Genomic DNA, 14,358 nt, shown 5'->3' with positions numbered 1-14,358 from the left:
GTGGTTACTCCAGTAACCTGACACACTAGAGACAAGTATGAATTATATTCACAGCAGCTCGAGCTGGGGCTGAGACATGTCTACCTGGCATGTGAGACCAGCAGGAGTGAACGTTTCCAGATCAGATCAGGGAATATTCCAAAGAAGACAGAGAGAGCTGGAAATAAGAGCAACACACACTCCTACATAGCTCACTTCTACCCTTCCACGGGAGCCATGGGAGCACTTACAGCTGATATCATCAACGGAGTGAAAAGATTGATGCCATTAGCTACCAGCCAGCAGCAAGCAAAGAAAAGGACAAGAGAGAGAGAGAATGGGTGCTGCCCACCTCACCCAGCACGATGGACACGCAGCTCCTCAAAGATGCCCAGTGAGCAGCACTGCTGCGGCAAGACAAGGATTACCCCGTAACACCCAGCTGGGAAATGAGGTCGCATGTTGTTTCTGGTTTTAAAGTGACTTTTTTGGGTAGCATAAGCTAGAAAATAGAGAGTCCAGAAAACCGCTATGCTCTCCATCTCCAGAGCAGGTCCAGCATGGTAAGCACAAACCAATGTCACTCCATCATACATCAGCAAGAGCAAAACACTCCCTAGACGTCCACTCCATTCCAGCTTCTCCTGGTGAGGCTACACCATGGCACATGCTTCCATAAAAAGCAAATTTTAAGTCACTACCTTATTTCACAAAAGACACCAAGAAGCTATTAGATGCTAACGTGTGCCTACCACCAACCTAGGCTGTTTCTGAACCAGTGACCCAGAGGTGAAAGGCCCATGCCCCATTATCGGTCTCCAGAGACATGTGATCCCCTCAAAACAGTAGGTTCCTGATAGGCATTTGCAAAAGGGAACAAGCAATTATGAGAGCTTCACAAATCACTTGACAATATGCCCATTATACAATGCATTTTCAGCAAATGGCAGGCTTTACACTGGAAATAAATAGAAAAGAGCAGTAGATGGGTGCTAGATGGAAGAACATTAATTCTCCATCACATTTCATCCCTAATGGACTGAAATACAAATGTAAGTATGGGCATCACCTACTTTAACTGCCATAATTTGCCCACTTGGTTTGTGGACCATTTTGTTGACAGAACCATAAGCGCCTCGTCCAATTTCTCCAAGGTCTTTCAAGTCCTCTGCTGTAAAATCCCAATGTTGTTCAGGGGAAATCTTCAATTTTCCTGATGATTCAATGCTGTGTGTTCTCAGTCTCTCTCTGTCAAAAATATTGGGAAGCAATTTTTCCACATTTTAAATAGTCTGTAAATTTCTCTTTTCAGCACTTGATTAAACATTAGAAGAGAGGGGTTCACAAAGGCTACAGCAACAATCTAACTCCACAAAGGATTTTGGTTGGGGTGGGGGGTGCAGGGGTGAGGGAAAATGTTAAATCAAAAATGACATACAGTTGCCCACAGCTTCAATCAAGGATAAGTTTCTCCAGCTGCGGCGTAAAATTCAACGTGTCTCATATAGTAGAGTCATTCTAATCACTCATTTACACAGTTCTTTCTATTTTGCATAAAACACATCAGGCTTCAAGCAGGATCCGGTAACATGCAGAACCGAGAGTCCAAAGCGCACTCCCCAGCCCCGTCTCCCCAAAGCTTCTGCTGCTCTACACCACCACGGTCCCACCAACTGTCTCCCTTCTAGTTGCGTTTCTATGCAACACGGGCAAGATCTTCTGTGTGAATCAAGGGGACTTTAGAAAGAGTTTGCTCTTAATGGAAAACTGCAATTAATTTAAAGAACAAAAAAACATTTTTAGTAATCATTTAATTTGTTCAAAAACAAATAAAGAGCCAATAATTCGTATTCATAAAAAAACAAGACAAGTTGTTTGTGACATATGAAAACACAAACTGACTGTTCGAGTGTGTCTTTACCAAACACCTAGATTAATGTTCTGGGGCAAACACTGCTCCTACTGAAGCCACCAGATTTGTCCAGGTAAGGAGCAGAAGAAGAGTTCAATGGTTCTTTTACGGTGCCCACAATTACTCGTTCAAATGCGGCAATGCTATTCCTGAGTTAGTAGGAAATGCACAAGTATTTTCAACACTTTTTGTCTTAAAATACCATGCAAATTTTCAGTTTTTAATTAATTAGCTGATTCGCCCTTCTTGGATCATAAAGTAAGCTGAAAGCCTGAGTTTCCCACTTTCAAGTAGCATTAACAGCATTAACGACAGTTCCCACTGCAGGGCACACCGATCTCGCACAGATATTAAAGCACACGGCTACTTCTGCCCACCTGGTGTACAAGGGAGATTCTGCCAAACTCATCCCTTGGACTCTGATCGCTTCTCTTGGGCATTTGATCAAGCCACCGCTTGCTTGTCTAGGGACCAGCCACATGAGCAGAACACACGTGAGCTACCCGACCAAACACATAAAGCTGATCGAGTTTATCAGCCAGAGGAACAAACGCGTTATGGCCAATTCCACGCTGATAAACGCAACCATCTGTCAACCAGCAGCTGCAAACACTACCCTGTTGGACGCAATGGTAAGACCCAACCATGACCTCCACCGGGTTTTATTTGGAACCCAGGTTTTGTGAGGGCAATGAGGTCAGGTCCAAAGGTCAATTGACTGGAGCAGCTATGGTTCAGATGGCTTCATCTGCTGCTCTCCAGCTTCTCTGCGATGCTTTGGTTTAGCACCTTCCGGGCTTTGAGCAGCTGCGTGTCCTGAACCCTTGACCCGTTCCACGAAGAGCCTCACTGAACAGCTCCTCTGACCGTTTGCTGCGCTCTGCCTGCCCCGGTCTTTCCTACTCTCTAACCTGCCTACCTTGAGATTTTTAATCTGCCACTCCCTACAGTGCCCCTCCACTGCCCTTCGGAGGAATCCGGGAAACCTACTGATAGTGCTACAGATGTGACGGACACAGCAGCCCACGGAGGCAGAGGTGGCACCCCTTTGTTAGCACCATTTATGTATCTTTGAGTTTCTGTGCATAATAAAACACTGCACTGAGTGGGGTTCTCCATGGAATTTGCTTACTAAAAAGCGAGGAATGAAAATAAGGCAGTAAAAGGACCAAAAAAAAAAAAAAACAAACCCAAAGAAAAAGAAAAGAAAACAATGAAAAGAAAAGAAACATGACCTCCAGACTTGCCAGCTGTCTTTGCAGGCAGCTTATGTTGGAAGCTGCATGAATCACTTACTATCTAACCGCTCGACCATCCTGTTTTGTCAGTACCATAAAAACAGTTCTTCTTTTGATGGAAGAAGGTAGGTGACAAGCATCGTGCCGAGGCGGCACCAGCACACGGGCATTTCCTGCCGACCCCCCGCCAGCTGGCGGGCAGGAAGAAGCACAACCATTGAGGGCTAAATTTTGTTCAAAAAGGCAGGAAGAAAAAGGCAGAGAGGCGTTACGAGGAGGGTGAAATGCGAGATTCGATTTTCTGAGCAAACCCTTTCCGTCTCCTGTTTCAAACCAGTATTTCATATTGAAGTTCTCATAGAGTTCAAAAATTTCAATGTTGACTCGGTTTATTCAAACAAAGCAATTAAACCCATCTCCGCTCTTCCCTCTCTCTGTTTTTCTGCCCAGGAAACCTTGCTTTTCTTACCCTGTACCAGAAGAGAAAGCAAATCTGAATTCATTATTTCCTTGTCACACAAGAAGCCTGTTTCTCCCCAGCTGTAGCGTGACAGCAGATCTGCGCCATTGTTCCCGCAGCTGCAGGATGGGTGGTTTGAGCAGACGGGAAGAAGATGTGAGCGAGGAAATATCCCCTCCGCGGGTCTGCACCGAGTGCCGGCGGCAGCTGGATTCTGGTGCAGAGCAGCGGAGCTTCAGGAGTTTGGATCGAGATGTACCATCACCGTTCACCACCCACAAAACCTCACGTGTTGGAGCTTGGCTTAATTTCCATTATGTATTTATTATGCCATCTGCCTTGTATCGCAATCACAGCTCCTGCTTATCTTTTTGGAAACACCCGGGGAAATGGTCAAATAACCAAATGACAAGTTTGACAGAGTGACAGACACTTTAATATAGGTTTTGCTCATTTAGCTAATTTGTCACATGCAAACAATGCAGTTTTCCTTTAAGCAGCATGGCCTTTCTTCAGAGTCAGTAACTGGAACACAATGATTACTTTTAGCACCCAGAAACTACACTTTATATCGGGAATTTTTCAGTGGAAATCAAAATGCTAAGGGAATTCCATGCCAAGAAAGCAGCTCAAAAAATGCAAATGTAGAACATAGACTCTCTGCATTGATATCAAATGGGAATTTTCTGATGTAAAACCGAGTGAGGCAATACGAGCAAATAAATAATCAATGCCGTACATCTATGACTAGATTTGCACTGCTGCAGATACACGAGGACATTAATCCACAGGGTGGACATGCCCCCAAAATACAAAAAAGCCTGCCTAAACCCTGCCCTACATCCTACTGCACTGGATACTACAACAGCTTGCTTCAGAAAATAGAAGGGTAACCACACAGAACGGTGGCTAATGAAGGTGAAAAGTAATTAACGCCCAGTCCCTGCTCCTGCAACCGATCAAATTTCAGTCCCTGTGTTTAGTGCTCGTTAGAGTTTGCGCAGATGTGGGCAGACATATGCCTCCTCTTACCATTTCGTTTTTAAGCTGTGCTATCCAAATCTCTCTAAGGCTGGGAACATTGGGCAAAAACGAGCCATATAGTCTCCAAATGATCAGGATGTCTAACAAGGACTTGTGGGGCTTACTGTAGGATTTTTTTAAAAAAAAATAAATAGCTACAGAGAACGAGACACTCCTCAAGCAGTTAAAAGTAGGATTTTCAAACACGCCTGAGGGACAAGAGCTCCTGTTGACTTGTTCAGGACTACTTGAGCTTCCAACTCCTCATCTTGCTTTTAAGAAGTTTTAAAGGGAAAAAAAAAAAAAAAAAAAAGTTGATAGGCTCAGGAAGTGGTTGGGATGGCTGCACTCGAAAGGCACCAACGTATCGGTCTTACTGCAGATGGTTACTATGCTTGTCACAGCAGTTATTCCAGGGATTAGGAGCACCAAGCAAGACAACAACTCCTCCAAACAGTTGTCCTTTGTCAGAAATGAAAACGTTTGTGGGTCCAGCTTGGCAGGAGGCAGGCGGCCGGCTGGCGCCAGGCACCGCAGCCGGGCCAAGGACGGGGTCACGCGCATCGGGGACGGGAGGTTGCTCACTGCGAGCTTGGCGAGCCAGAGCCGGGCGGGAAGGGCTGCCATGGCTAGAGGCGCACAAAACCTCCTGGGAAGAACCACGGAGACATTGGGAAGCTCTCAGACAGGCAGTGTTAGTTCCCCGAGCCCTGCTGTTAGCACCGAACTGCAGGGATACCAAAACCCTTTAAAACAAGCATTTCCTTGGCATGAAAAAGAGGGACTGTGGGGAGAAGCAGAGAAAAGTTGGTGGATTTTTTAAGCAAAATTGAAAGTTATCAGACATAAAGCAAGGCCAGAAAGATGCTGTAGGTAGCTACCTGTCTCCTCTTTGGTTTACTTCATTAAGAGTTCCCCAGGACTCAAAGAAGCCCAAAAGTTGAGGTATTCAACATTACAGTTGACGTGAATAAAACAAATCTGCAGAGTCAAAAAGATGCAAGCAAACCAGCCATGCCTCACTGAGCCTGCCTAGTGCCGGATTCTTCTCGGAAGTCTCTCAATAAGGCTCCTATTTACACTACAATTAATGAGAATATATTCTACTTCTCCACTAGTTTGGTAAAAGCTGCTCGACACAATGGGACTTTGGATCTGATCTGCAGGTCAATCAGGAATGCTAAAATGTAAATCCTAACAAACAAGCTTCCATGCAAAGCACAGGGTTTGAATGACACCGTGCGGGGTTCGTAACTTCGGAGTCGAAACACGGCTTATGGCTTTGACTAACATGTTTCTACCGAGTCTTTCAAATAGCCTTGAGAGGTCATAATGCTTCTATCTCAAAGTCTGTACTACTTATAAAACACTTTTCAGACTAACACTAATAAAAAAGTAACCTTAGTTTAAATTTCACTGGAGAAAGTCTCCAAAAAGAAATGTTCCTTTTTTTTTTTTTTTTTTCCATAGAGGATGGAAAACGTTGGTGCTCTCACAAATCTTTCAGATCTTTGCGAGATGAAATTTCTGCTTCCACTAAGCTGATGGGCAATGGCAGTGTTTCAAGAGGGGCAGAACTAAATTGGTTTTGCTCTGACCCATGTAAGCTGTCCTGAGGCTTAGTTACTAACAGACTCCTAGAGGTGAAGAAGAGATACAGAAATCGTGTCAAAGGAAGGGAATGGTTTAGGTTTTGCATCTCTTAGCAACTGAGACTAAAAGCAAAAGTATAGTTGCTCCCTTTCACCATGACCAAGCGGCAGAAGTTCTCTCTAGCGTTGCTCTGGCTTTCTATGTTCCTCCAGAGCTTTACATAAGGACATTAACAAGAAGATTGCACAGCCCCTTCCACAGCCCTCAAGACTCAGCCCAGCACACGCTCAAGGCTGCAAAGAGTCTCCCTGACTTCAATGGGGTTTGGCTGAGGCTTTTAAAATGTCAATATTTTGTATTAAGCTCCCCTGGTAAACTACTGAGCTATAATGGATTTTGATTAACCCTGCCCTTGACATGGAGGAAACCTCTCAATTCATCGTGGTGAAGCCCGTACTTGAATTTAACTGAGCACATTAATTTCACACTCGTTTTGATTTGGACACGAGCCAGACTGCAGCACATTCGCTGAACCCCCCCGCCCCCGGCTGGGTATTCAAAACTTAGGCTGGAGTAATACCAGAAAAACCTGAGCTAATTAATTTAAACAACCCTTCTGAGAATGCTGACTCTTTTTCTGAGACATTACGCCTCCTGAGCCCTGGTCAGCTACCCGAGGAAGAACAGGGAACAGAGACACGAGCACATCCATAAGAACCAACAAAAGAACCCGAACGTACACTTTAAATCATTTGCAAAATCATACTGAGATGCAATATCATTATCATCACACAAAAACCACCCAATGGAATGACACTATTTCTGAGACAAATTCCGTTACTTTAATAGATGCCATTTTTGCGGGTATGGAAAATATTTGACAATGGCTAACAGACAGTTGAGCTTACTGGAGCCTGCTGGAAAGTTTCTGGATGAGGTCCGCTTCTCTCCTTTTGAAACTGAACGGGACAATGTGATTACTACCCAGGGTTGCTTGTGTATCACTTCAGCCAGGAAAAGTTGTGAAAATGACAGGAAAACATGGTGCTGTTAGCACATGACACAATAATGTATAACACAATACTCAGCTAGTCACCTACCCATGGAGCGCTTAGCATAAGAAATTAGCAAGCTATGTATTTTTCTTCCCAATTTTGCCTAAGCAACCTCCCTTCATTGGGAGCAATGCAGCATCGGATGATTTGGACTGTATTTTAACATATTAAATCATAAGCACTTTGTTTTCTTACAGCAATGGCAATTATTACTTTCAATTGTATTATTGCTATGATGAGAAACACAAATAATTGCATTCAACTTACTAACCAAATACCTACACAGCAGTGACATGCTGTTTCCTTGATGCACGTTGACCATCACTGCTCTGTTTTACTTGTGGTCTCTAAAGCAGAAATCACTAAAAAAAAAAATATTATTTTTTGTTAAATCTAGCTTCTATCCTGAATCCACCAATCTAGGACTGGTGGTCTCTCCCAGGTGGGCTTGTCATTCATCTCAGCCCCTCTCTTAATGAAGTTTGCATGACCTGAACAACTACGTCCTTTCTTATTACCTTCAGAGACACACGACTGACAGATAAACAGAAGGTTAATTAGCTCTCTGTATTAAAAGACTTCTCTAAGAACAAAAATCAGGTTCTGGATCTCCAAGTCCCTCAAGCTGTCCAAGTTTGGAAATCTCCTTTCCCAGTACAAGGACCTGTTACCTCAGAACGGTTCAAGTAGCTCAGGCAAGACGGGCTCCTGCTAAAGCACTTTGTGGAGGGCGCACGGAAAACTCAAGTACTTGTACAAATGACCAATGCAGCTATCGGCAAACGGTCAGCAATGCAAACTTATGGTTTTGCTCAGCTCCTTGTTGGAAACACTTGAGAGAGGTAGATAATGAGCACTGTTCTTTCAACTACACGAAACGTTTCCGTTCCAACTCCTCTAACAAGCGATTTTTCCAATTTAAACTTCTGTATGTCAGAAAATTTCAACCCTAGTCTGGGAAAGCAAAAAGCTCTCCAACTTCTCCTTCAGGATTTATTTTCTATTTTGGGATAAAAATATAAATACCCTTTGGGCTGCATCACAGGGCTTAACCTGAAATTCAGTGCCAAAAACGTACCTGGCAGTGTTTTTCTTTCTGTGGCAGATGAGGACAGATGGGAGACAAAGAAATCACCTAACCGCCAGACAGGAGTTGCTTTTTCAGAGAGATGCAGCTATCATAAATGTGGTGACCAAAAGAGAGCTCATAACAAGACTAAATAGACCAATCCTCCAAGACAGAAGACTCCTACAGGCCAGTGAAAGCAACTGCCTGTTGAAGGTCCCCATGCTCTACGATCTAGTACTACAGTGAGATTTTAAATGTTGGCCTCCTCCAAGACGGCCGCGTGGGGCTCAGTTTTCTCCACTGACTCTCGGGAGCCAAGAGGTAATTTTCTGTAAGCTCTGTAAAGACGCTTATAGAAAATTAAGGTCGCTGTAAGGAGTTAGGCCAGTGCTTCCAGAGAATCACCTTCCCCATCTTTCACCGGTATGAAATACCCACCTAAAACATCAGAGAGACAAAACAAACCCAGCTGGATTATAGAGAAGCCCCCACACTCCTCAGAGAGGACAACCGCCTTCGCACTGCTGTAGGAAGAGGTGTTTGAAACAATCACCTTCAATTGATCCTCACTTGTGTCTGCAAAGGCATCAGTTACATTGGGCATGAAGGACCATTTGCTCATCCAGATTCACCTCAAGCATATTTTACAAAGGAGGGAATTAAGACAGGTTAAATAGAAGACTGTTTAGGGTCGCCATAACCCACTGGAGACTGGCTTGGCCATCTGCTCTCTCGTTTCTGAGGTTTCCCAAAAATGGAAGGACCTTCACAATAGGATGCAAGAACATCCACCTGAATCTCAAAGATGTCTGTAGCTTTCACTGACATAATATACCATGAACCCAGTCAATCTAAGTCCTTTTCAGAAGTCAGTTCCTCAAACAAGCAGAATGGCAAAACAAATTCAGCCCTGCAGGCCAAGCCCCACCTCCATCACATCCATCCAATCCACCACAGTGTCCTTTCCATGAACTCTGTAGGGCAGCTGTTTTTCCTGGGTGCATTCTGTTCATTCAGTCCAGATGTCCTCCATGGTACACGCTGGAAGTCGCTCATTTATGCAAAGGACAAAAACAGAAGTTATTGACGATGACTTGTGGGGTTGAAGCAGTCCCCAAATCTGCACTCTCCTCTCTTTATTCTCCACTTCTTGATGCGTACAGAAGACAAAAGGGATGATTGATTCCTTCAGTTTGAACCCACAAAGCAGAAGAGTCATCTCACTTCTCCATAGCCAGGGAAAAAAGCAAGATATTTTACTACGAAGCGGTGATTAATGTCTGAAGAGATAAAGGATGTACTCTTGCTCTGAAGAAATGCGGCGTGATCCCGAGCACGCAGAATAGCAATGAGCAAAGTTTATTCCTACAGCTAGAAAGAGCAGTGGTATCGGAGTTTCCTGCAGGAACGTGGCTTGCAAGGTCCACATCTGGAAATGTAGGGTTCAAGTCCAACTTAAATCACAGATATGAATAGTGGTAGTCCATATACAAAATTCTTCCTGACATTTCTGTATGTCACACAACCAGCAAAAAAAAAAAAAAAAAGTCTGTGACTGACCATCTCAGATTAATTGGAGTCCAACAGTGACAGCCGCTTAGGGTCAGAAACCAGACACACCATCTGTACAACCCAGCACAGACCACTCCTACACACAGGCACTAAGCTCAGATCAATGTGCAAGCGATGTTCTGCTTTGCTACTTGTAAATAATTATTAAACAATAATTACCCATATTTAGCCAAAAAATGGGTAGAGATGAAACCTGTGTGTGTGTGCATGTATATACAGACCTATTCAAAGATGTTACATTATAATAATCTGCTTCATCCCATTTTCCTCTCCAAACACCAGCAGGTTTTGCATCTGAAGCTCACGGTTACTGTGTTTGCCCAAGAAGGAGGGAACGTGAGGGTAGGCTCTCTTCAGCCTCGGGACTTCATCTGTCTTCCAGGAGACTGGACCCTAAGACATATAGGATGGGACACCGATTGCCCCTGTCGACCTTGGATCAATCCCCAGCTCAGAAAGCTAGATTCATGGGTCTAGAAGAAAAGAAGCTAAAGGGCCAGTCCAGCCTCTGAGATGTTATATAAAGATGAGCAACAGCATCTCCTGCTCCCGGAATAAATTTTAACTGAAATCAGTACCATTCGACAGGTGTTCAGAGCATGCCATACAAACTGGTGTGTTCAGATACAGGGGTGCTCAATTTCCCCTCTGATCTTAGGCAGGACAGCAGCGATGTGCACAGCTCGGCAGATCCCAGGGGTGCTTTGGGACACAGATAACACAGAGGGGCCATACGACGTTTTTGATCAAAAAGCTCAAGTCCCAAAGACGGCTCATCGCTGGAGGGAGGATCAGAGAACTTTTGGCAACTACCAGCTGCTGTTCTGGATCTCACCTGTACCTCTTAATCATAAAAAGTTACTGTTGAATGTAGATAATCAGACGTTTTGAAGGCTGAGAAATGGCAACACATCATATTTTCTCTATGAAGTATGAAATATGAGTTTTAGAAGGACTTGGAGACTTTACCAGATAAAGTGGTAAAGCATAGACACATAAGTCTTAAAATACTCTGAAAAATACACCATTAGATTCAAATGTTATTGAGAAGTCCAACATGAATGGAGCTGTGGTCTCCCATTTTCTCTCTAATCCTCCAGAGAAGATATATGGGTATTTTGGTGTCCTGAATGCTTTTAAAATCTCCACCCACCAAGATTTACGAGCAGTTTGCATATAGGCATGCACACTGCTGTCCTTGTTAGGGGACGCAGCACCTAGAAATAAAGGAAAGGGAAAAAGGAGAGAAAATCGTGCTTCTGATATTACAGCAGTAGGAAGGGAACAGAAGAGCTGATACAGACTCTGAAACTACTTGACCTACATTCACTTCTCTTAAATTAGCATTGCATTAGTTACATTTTCGTGTGAATTATGCAGCTATGCCAGGACCAGATGTGTCCCTCCTGATGTGCAAAGGCTGTAACTCAGGAATCCCCAGGGTCTACTGAACGCTAACGTGACAGCTCTGCTCCTGCCAGACTCGGCGCCGCCTCGGAACCACCAGGACACAAGCAGCAGAATTAAATAAAATCGAAACCCTTAAACCACATCAAACCCTCCGTATGTTTGAAATCTCGAAGCGCTTTCAAACAACAGTAGCATCATCCCCAACCTCAAACACAGCCAGGAGTCTCCCTTTCCAAGACCACAAATGCTGGGGGAAGATTTCCAAGTCTCCAATGGTCAGGACAACAGACCTTTCTCAAAACATCTTCCTCCTTAGACCATGCAAATTATTACTGAAGTGTTGACCTCATGCCCAGGTTTATAAACCTGCGCTTTTTAAACTGAGCTGGCCAAGCAAGAAACACGGTCACCGCTTGGCTCTTCTCCAGGCTCTGGAACGTGACAGGTACCTCCAAAGCAGGAGCTTGGTCCCCAGCAGGCTGCAGGCACCTGGCTTTGGCCATGAGCATGGATGGAGTCCAGGATGATGACTCCCAACTTACATGTCTCAGGGAAGGATCTGGCCAGTCACAGGTCACCCATGGACCCACGTTACTAGATAAAGGGTAGGCAGAAACCTACTAGAAGGAAAGTCTAAGGTATACTTCTATCCAAGGGAGACCGCCCAGCTTTGCTCTTCTGTAGAGCCTCTGCGTGGGCCAACATGCAGCCACACTGAAGCAGGTTTGATGGCAAATGCAGCTGGGTTCAGTTTGAAAATTAGTATTTCCACCTCATTGCTCTGCCTGTTAATTTTCCAATTCCCATCAAACCAGAATCCTTCACCTCCCTCCACACACCACTCTATTCACAGAAAAAATACGGTCGTCAGCTCAAAACTGCTATTCTTCAGAGACTCTCCTCAGACACCATCTCAGCGTCCCTGGAGCAGGAAAACCATAGACAGCATCACTAAAAACACCTTCACAGGTAACACAGGACGGCAGCTCTGCCTCTACACCTTCGCGCTGGTGAGAGCAGGCCTGAGGAGGCAGCTACACCATCGGACACCACGCTTTGAATTAAGAAACGTTGTAAATTCACAGCTCGGTGTGTCCCAGACATCTGTGTGCCCCTGCCAGGGCCCACGCGTGACTGAGGACGGGCCCGCAGGGACAGGGCTGCCCCGGGCGGCTCTGGGCAGGCGCAGCAGCCTTCAGATAACCACCACGGGCTCTTGCTCCGCTCCCACCGCCCCGGCTGCTGTCCCCGCTGGGCAGGACGTGCCAGGTCTTGGTGCTTTGGAAGGTAACCACCACTATTGCCATCTTGTCACGGCCTCTTACCCATCAGTCACTCTTCCCACCATGGAGGGGACAGGCCCCCACTCCCGCACCAGGAAGGGGACCTGTTTTGCACTGCAGAGCACACCGAGAGGGTGATTGCTGCACGGTCACAATGCTGCTCCCAGAAAAGCAGCTCTGACCACGGCTGTGGGCGTCCAAGAGCCAGGAGAACAGCCCCCAGCCGCGCTGTCAATGGGACGCCTAACAGAGCTAGCCTGTGGAGCACAGGTTATCAGGAGATCCCTGTTCAACCCCCTACCCCGTCACAAGCTTCTGGCCTGACCTTTGCCTCTTCCAAATCACAGCATGCCCCAGCTTCCAATCTGCAAAATGTTTTGTGCAACCATTTAGGTTTGCAAAGCTAACTCACTCAGCACGCGTGAAGCACTGAGAACCCATGGGAGCCAGATTAGTATATAACATTGGGCTGTGTTCGATTTAGACACCCAAATGTGGGTGTCTAAATTTGGTCCCCAGCAGGCTGCAGGCACCTGGCTTTGGCCATGAGCATGGATGGAGTCCAGGATGATGACTCCCAACTTACATGTCTCAGGGAAGGATCTGGCCAGTCACAGGTCACCCATGGACCCATGTCCAGATTTTGGACCCATGGACCCATGTCCAGATTTGGTTTCCAGAAGTTCTGAGGAGACCACTGCCAACAGTGTGGCAGGCAGCTAAGTGCTCAGCACCTTTGAAAAATCTATGTCAATTAGCTTAACGGAGACACATGAGCTCCAAATTTTGGTTCCAGACGTGGAAGGCCTAAATTCAGCAGCATAGTGCTGAGATACCAAAATCTGTGCAGAAAGAAGAGAACAGTCCTACTAGGGCACTGATGCTCCAAGGGACATGGAATTTGCTAGAGAAATTTATTTTGGAAGCAGCAGACACCAAAAAGCTCCTCTGCAGGGCAGGATTAGCACCTTAGAGAAATACCAAAACTTAAAAGGGAAAAAAAAAAAAAAAAAAAAAAAAAAAGACCTTAAAGCAGCATGTTCAGTCAAAATCTCACGCTAAATTTGGTAGCACCTTCTCTGAAGAGGCGAGCTACTTGAAGTCCGAGATACTGAGCCTGGGTGTTTTACAAGCCAGATCACCTCTTCGTCATCTAGGCCACAGAGACCACCGGCCAAACACACTTGTAAACTTCTGGAAGAAACGGGAAGGTTAAATACAAGACAACGCTCATCAATTTGTCAAGAAAGCTCCCAAAAAAAAAAAAAAAAACAAATAAAAGATGTTTAAGAAACACTGCTCTAGCACTTAAACTATGGTGATGTTTGTATTAAAAGTGAAAGCCTGTTTTCCATAGACTCAAACATTTAAATGTATTTGCTGAGTCCTTGGAGGTATCCATTTTACTTGCGCTTTCTTGAAAACACAAGCAAGTTTCCCAGTGATTACATTCAGGTACTGCAACTTTCAGGAATTGCTGCAGAACAGTCACAGAACAAAGTTCCAATTCTTAACTGGTACTTTTTACACTGCAGTGTCTCTCTAAGGCTTCCAGGCATCCCACCCCGCGACGGGAGGGCGTCGTGGCAAAAAGGTATCGGAAATCAGTAACAATAAGGATGTGAGATGCTTGTGATAGAAATGGGGAAGAGACAGAAAAATATTTACAGGGTAATTCACACAAGTAATTGTGAACGTGCCAATTTCGGATATTCCACTTTAATTTTTAACATTTCTTAGACAAATGCTAGTAACCCTCACTAA

General features: G+C 45.0%; 1 protein-coding gene across 1 annotated transcript in view; it reads right to left on the bottom strand.

Moving 5' to 3' along the window:
- The window catches only part of MAP2K4 (mitogen-activated protein kinase kinase 4), a gene marked incomplete at its 5' end in the record, with an annotated part of 101,947 nt that overhangs the window by 48,133 nt on the left and 39,456 nt on the right, over window positions 1–14,358 (bottom strand). Inside the window, one exon of the mRNA XM_082491955.1 lies at window positions 1,053–1,227. Within this exon, the coding sequence (XP_082348081.1) occupies window positions 1,053–1,227 (175 nt within the window). The remainder of the gene's footprint in view (window positions 1–1,052; window positions 1,228–14,358) is intronic.

The sequence above is a fragment of the Vanellus vanellus genome, assembly GCF_965231255.1.
Source record: "Vanellus vanellus genome assembly, chromosome: 17".
Taxonomy (NCBI): Eukaryota; Metazoa; Chordata; class Aves; order Charadriiformes; family Charadriidae; genus Vanellus; species Vanellus vanellus.
This window is presented reverse-complemented; position numbering and strand designations above follow the sequence as displayed.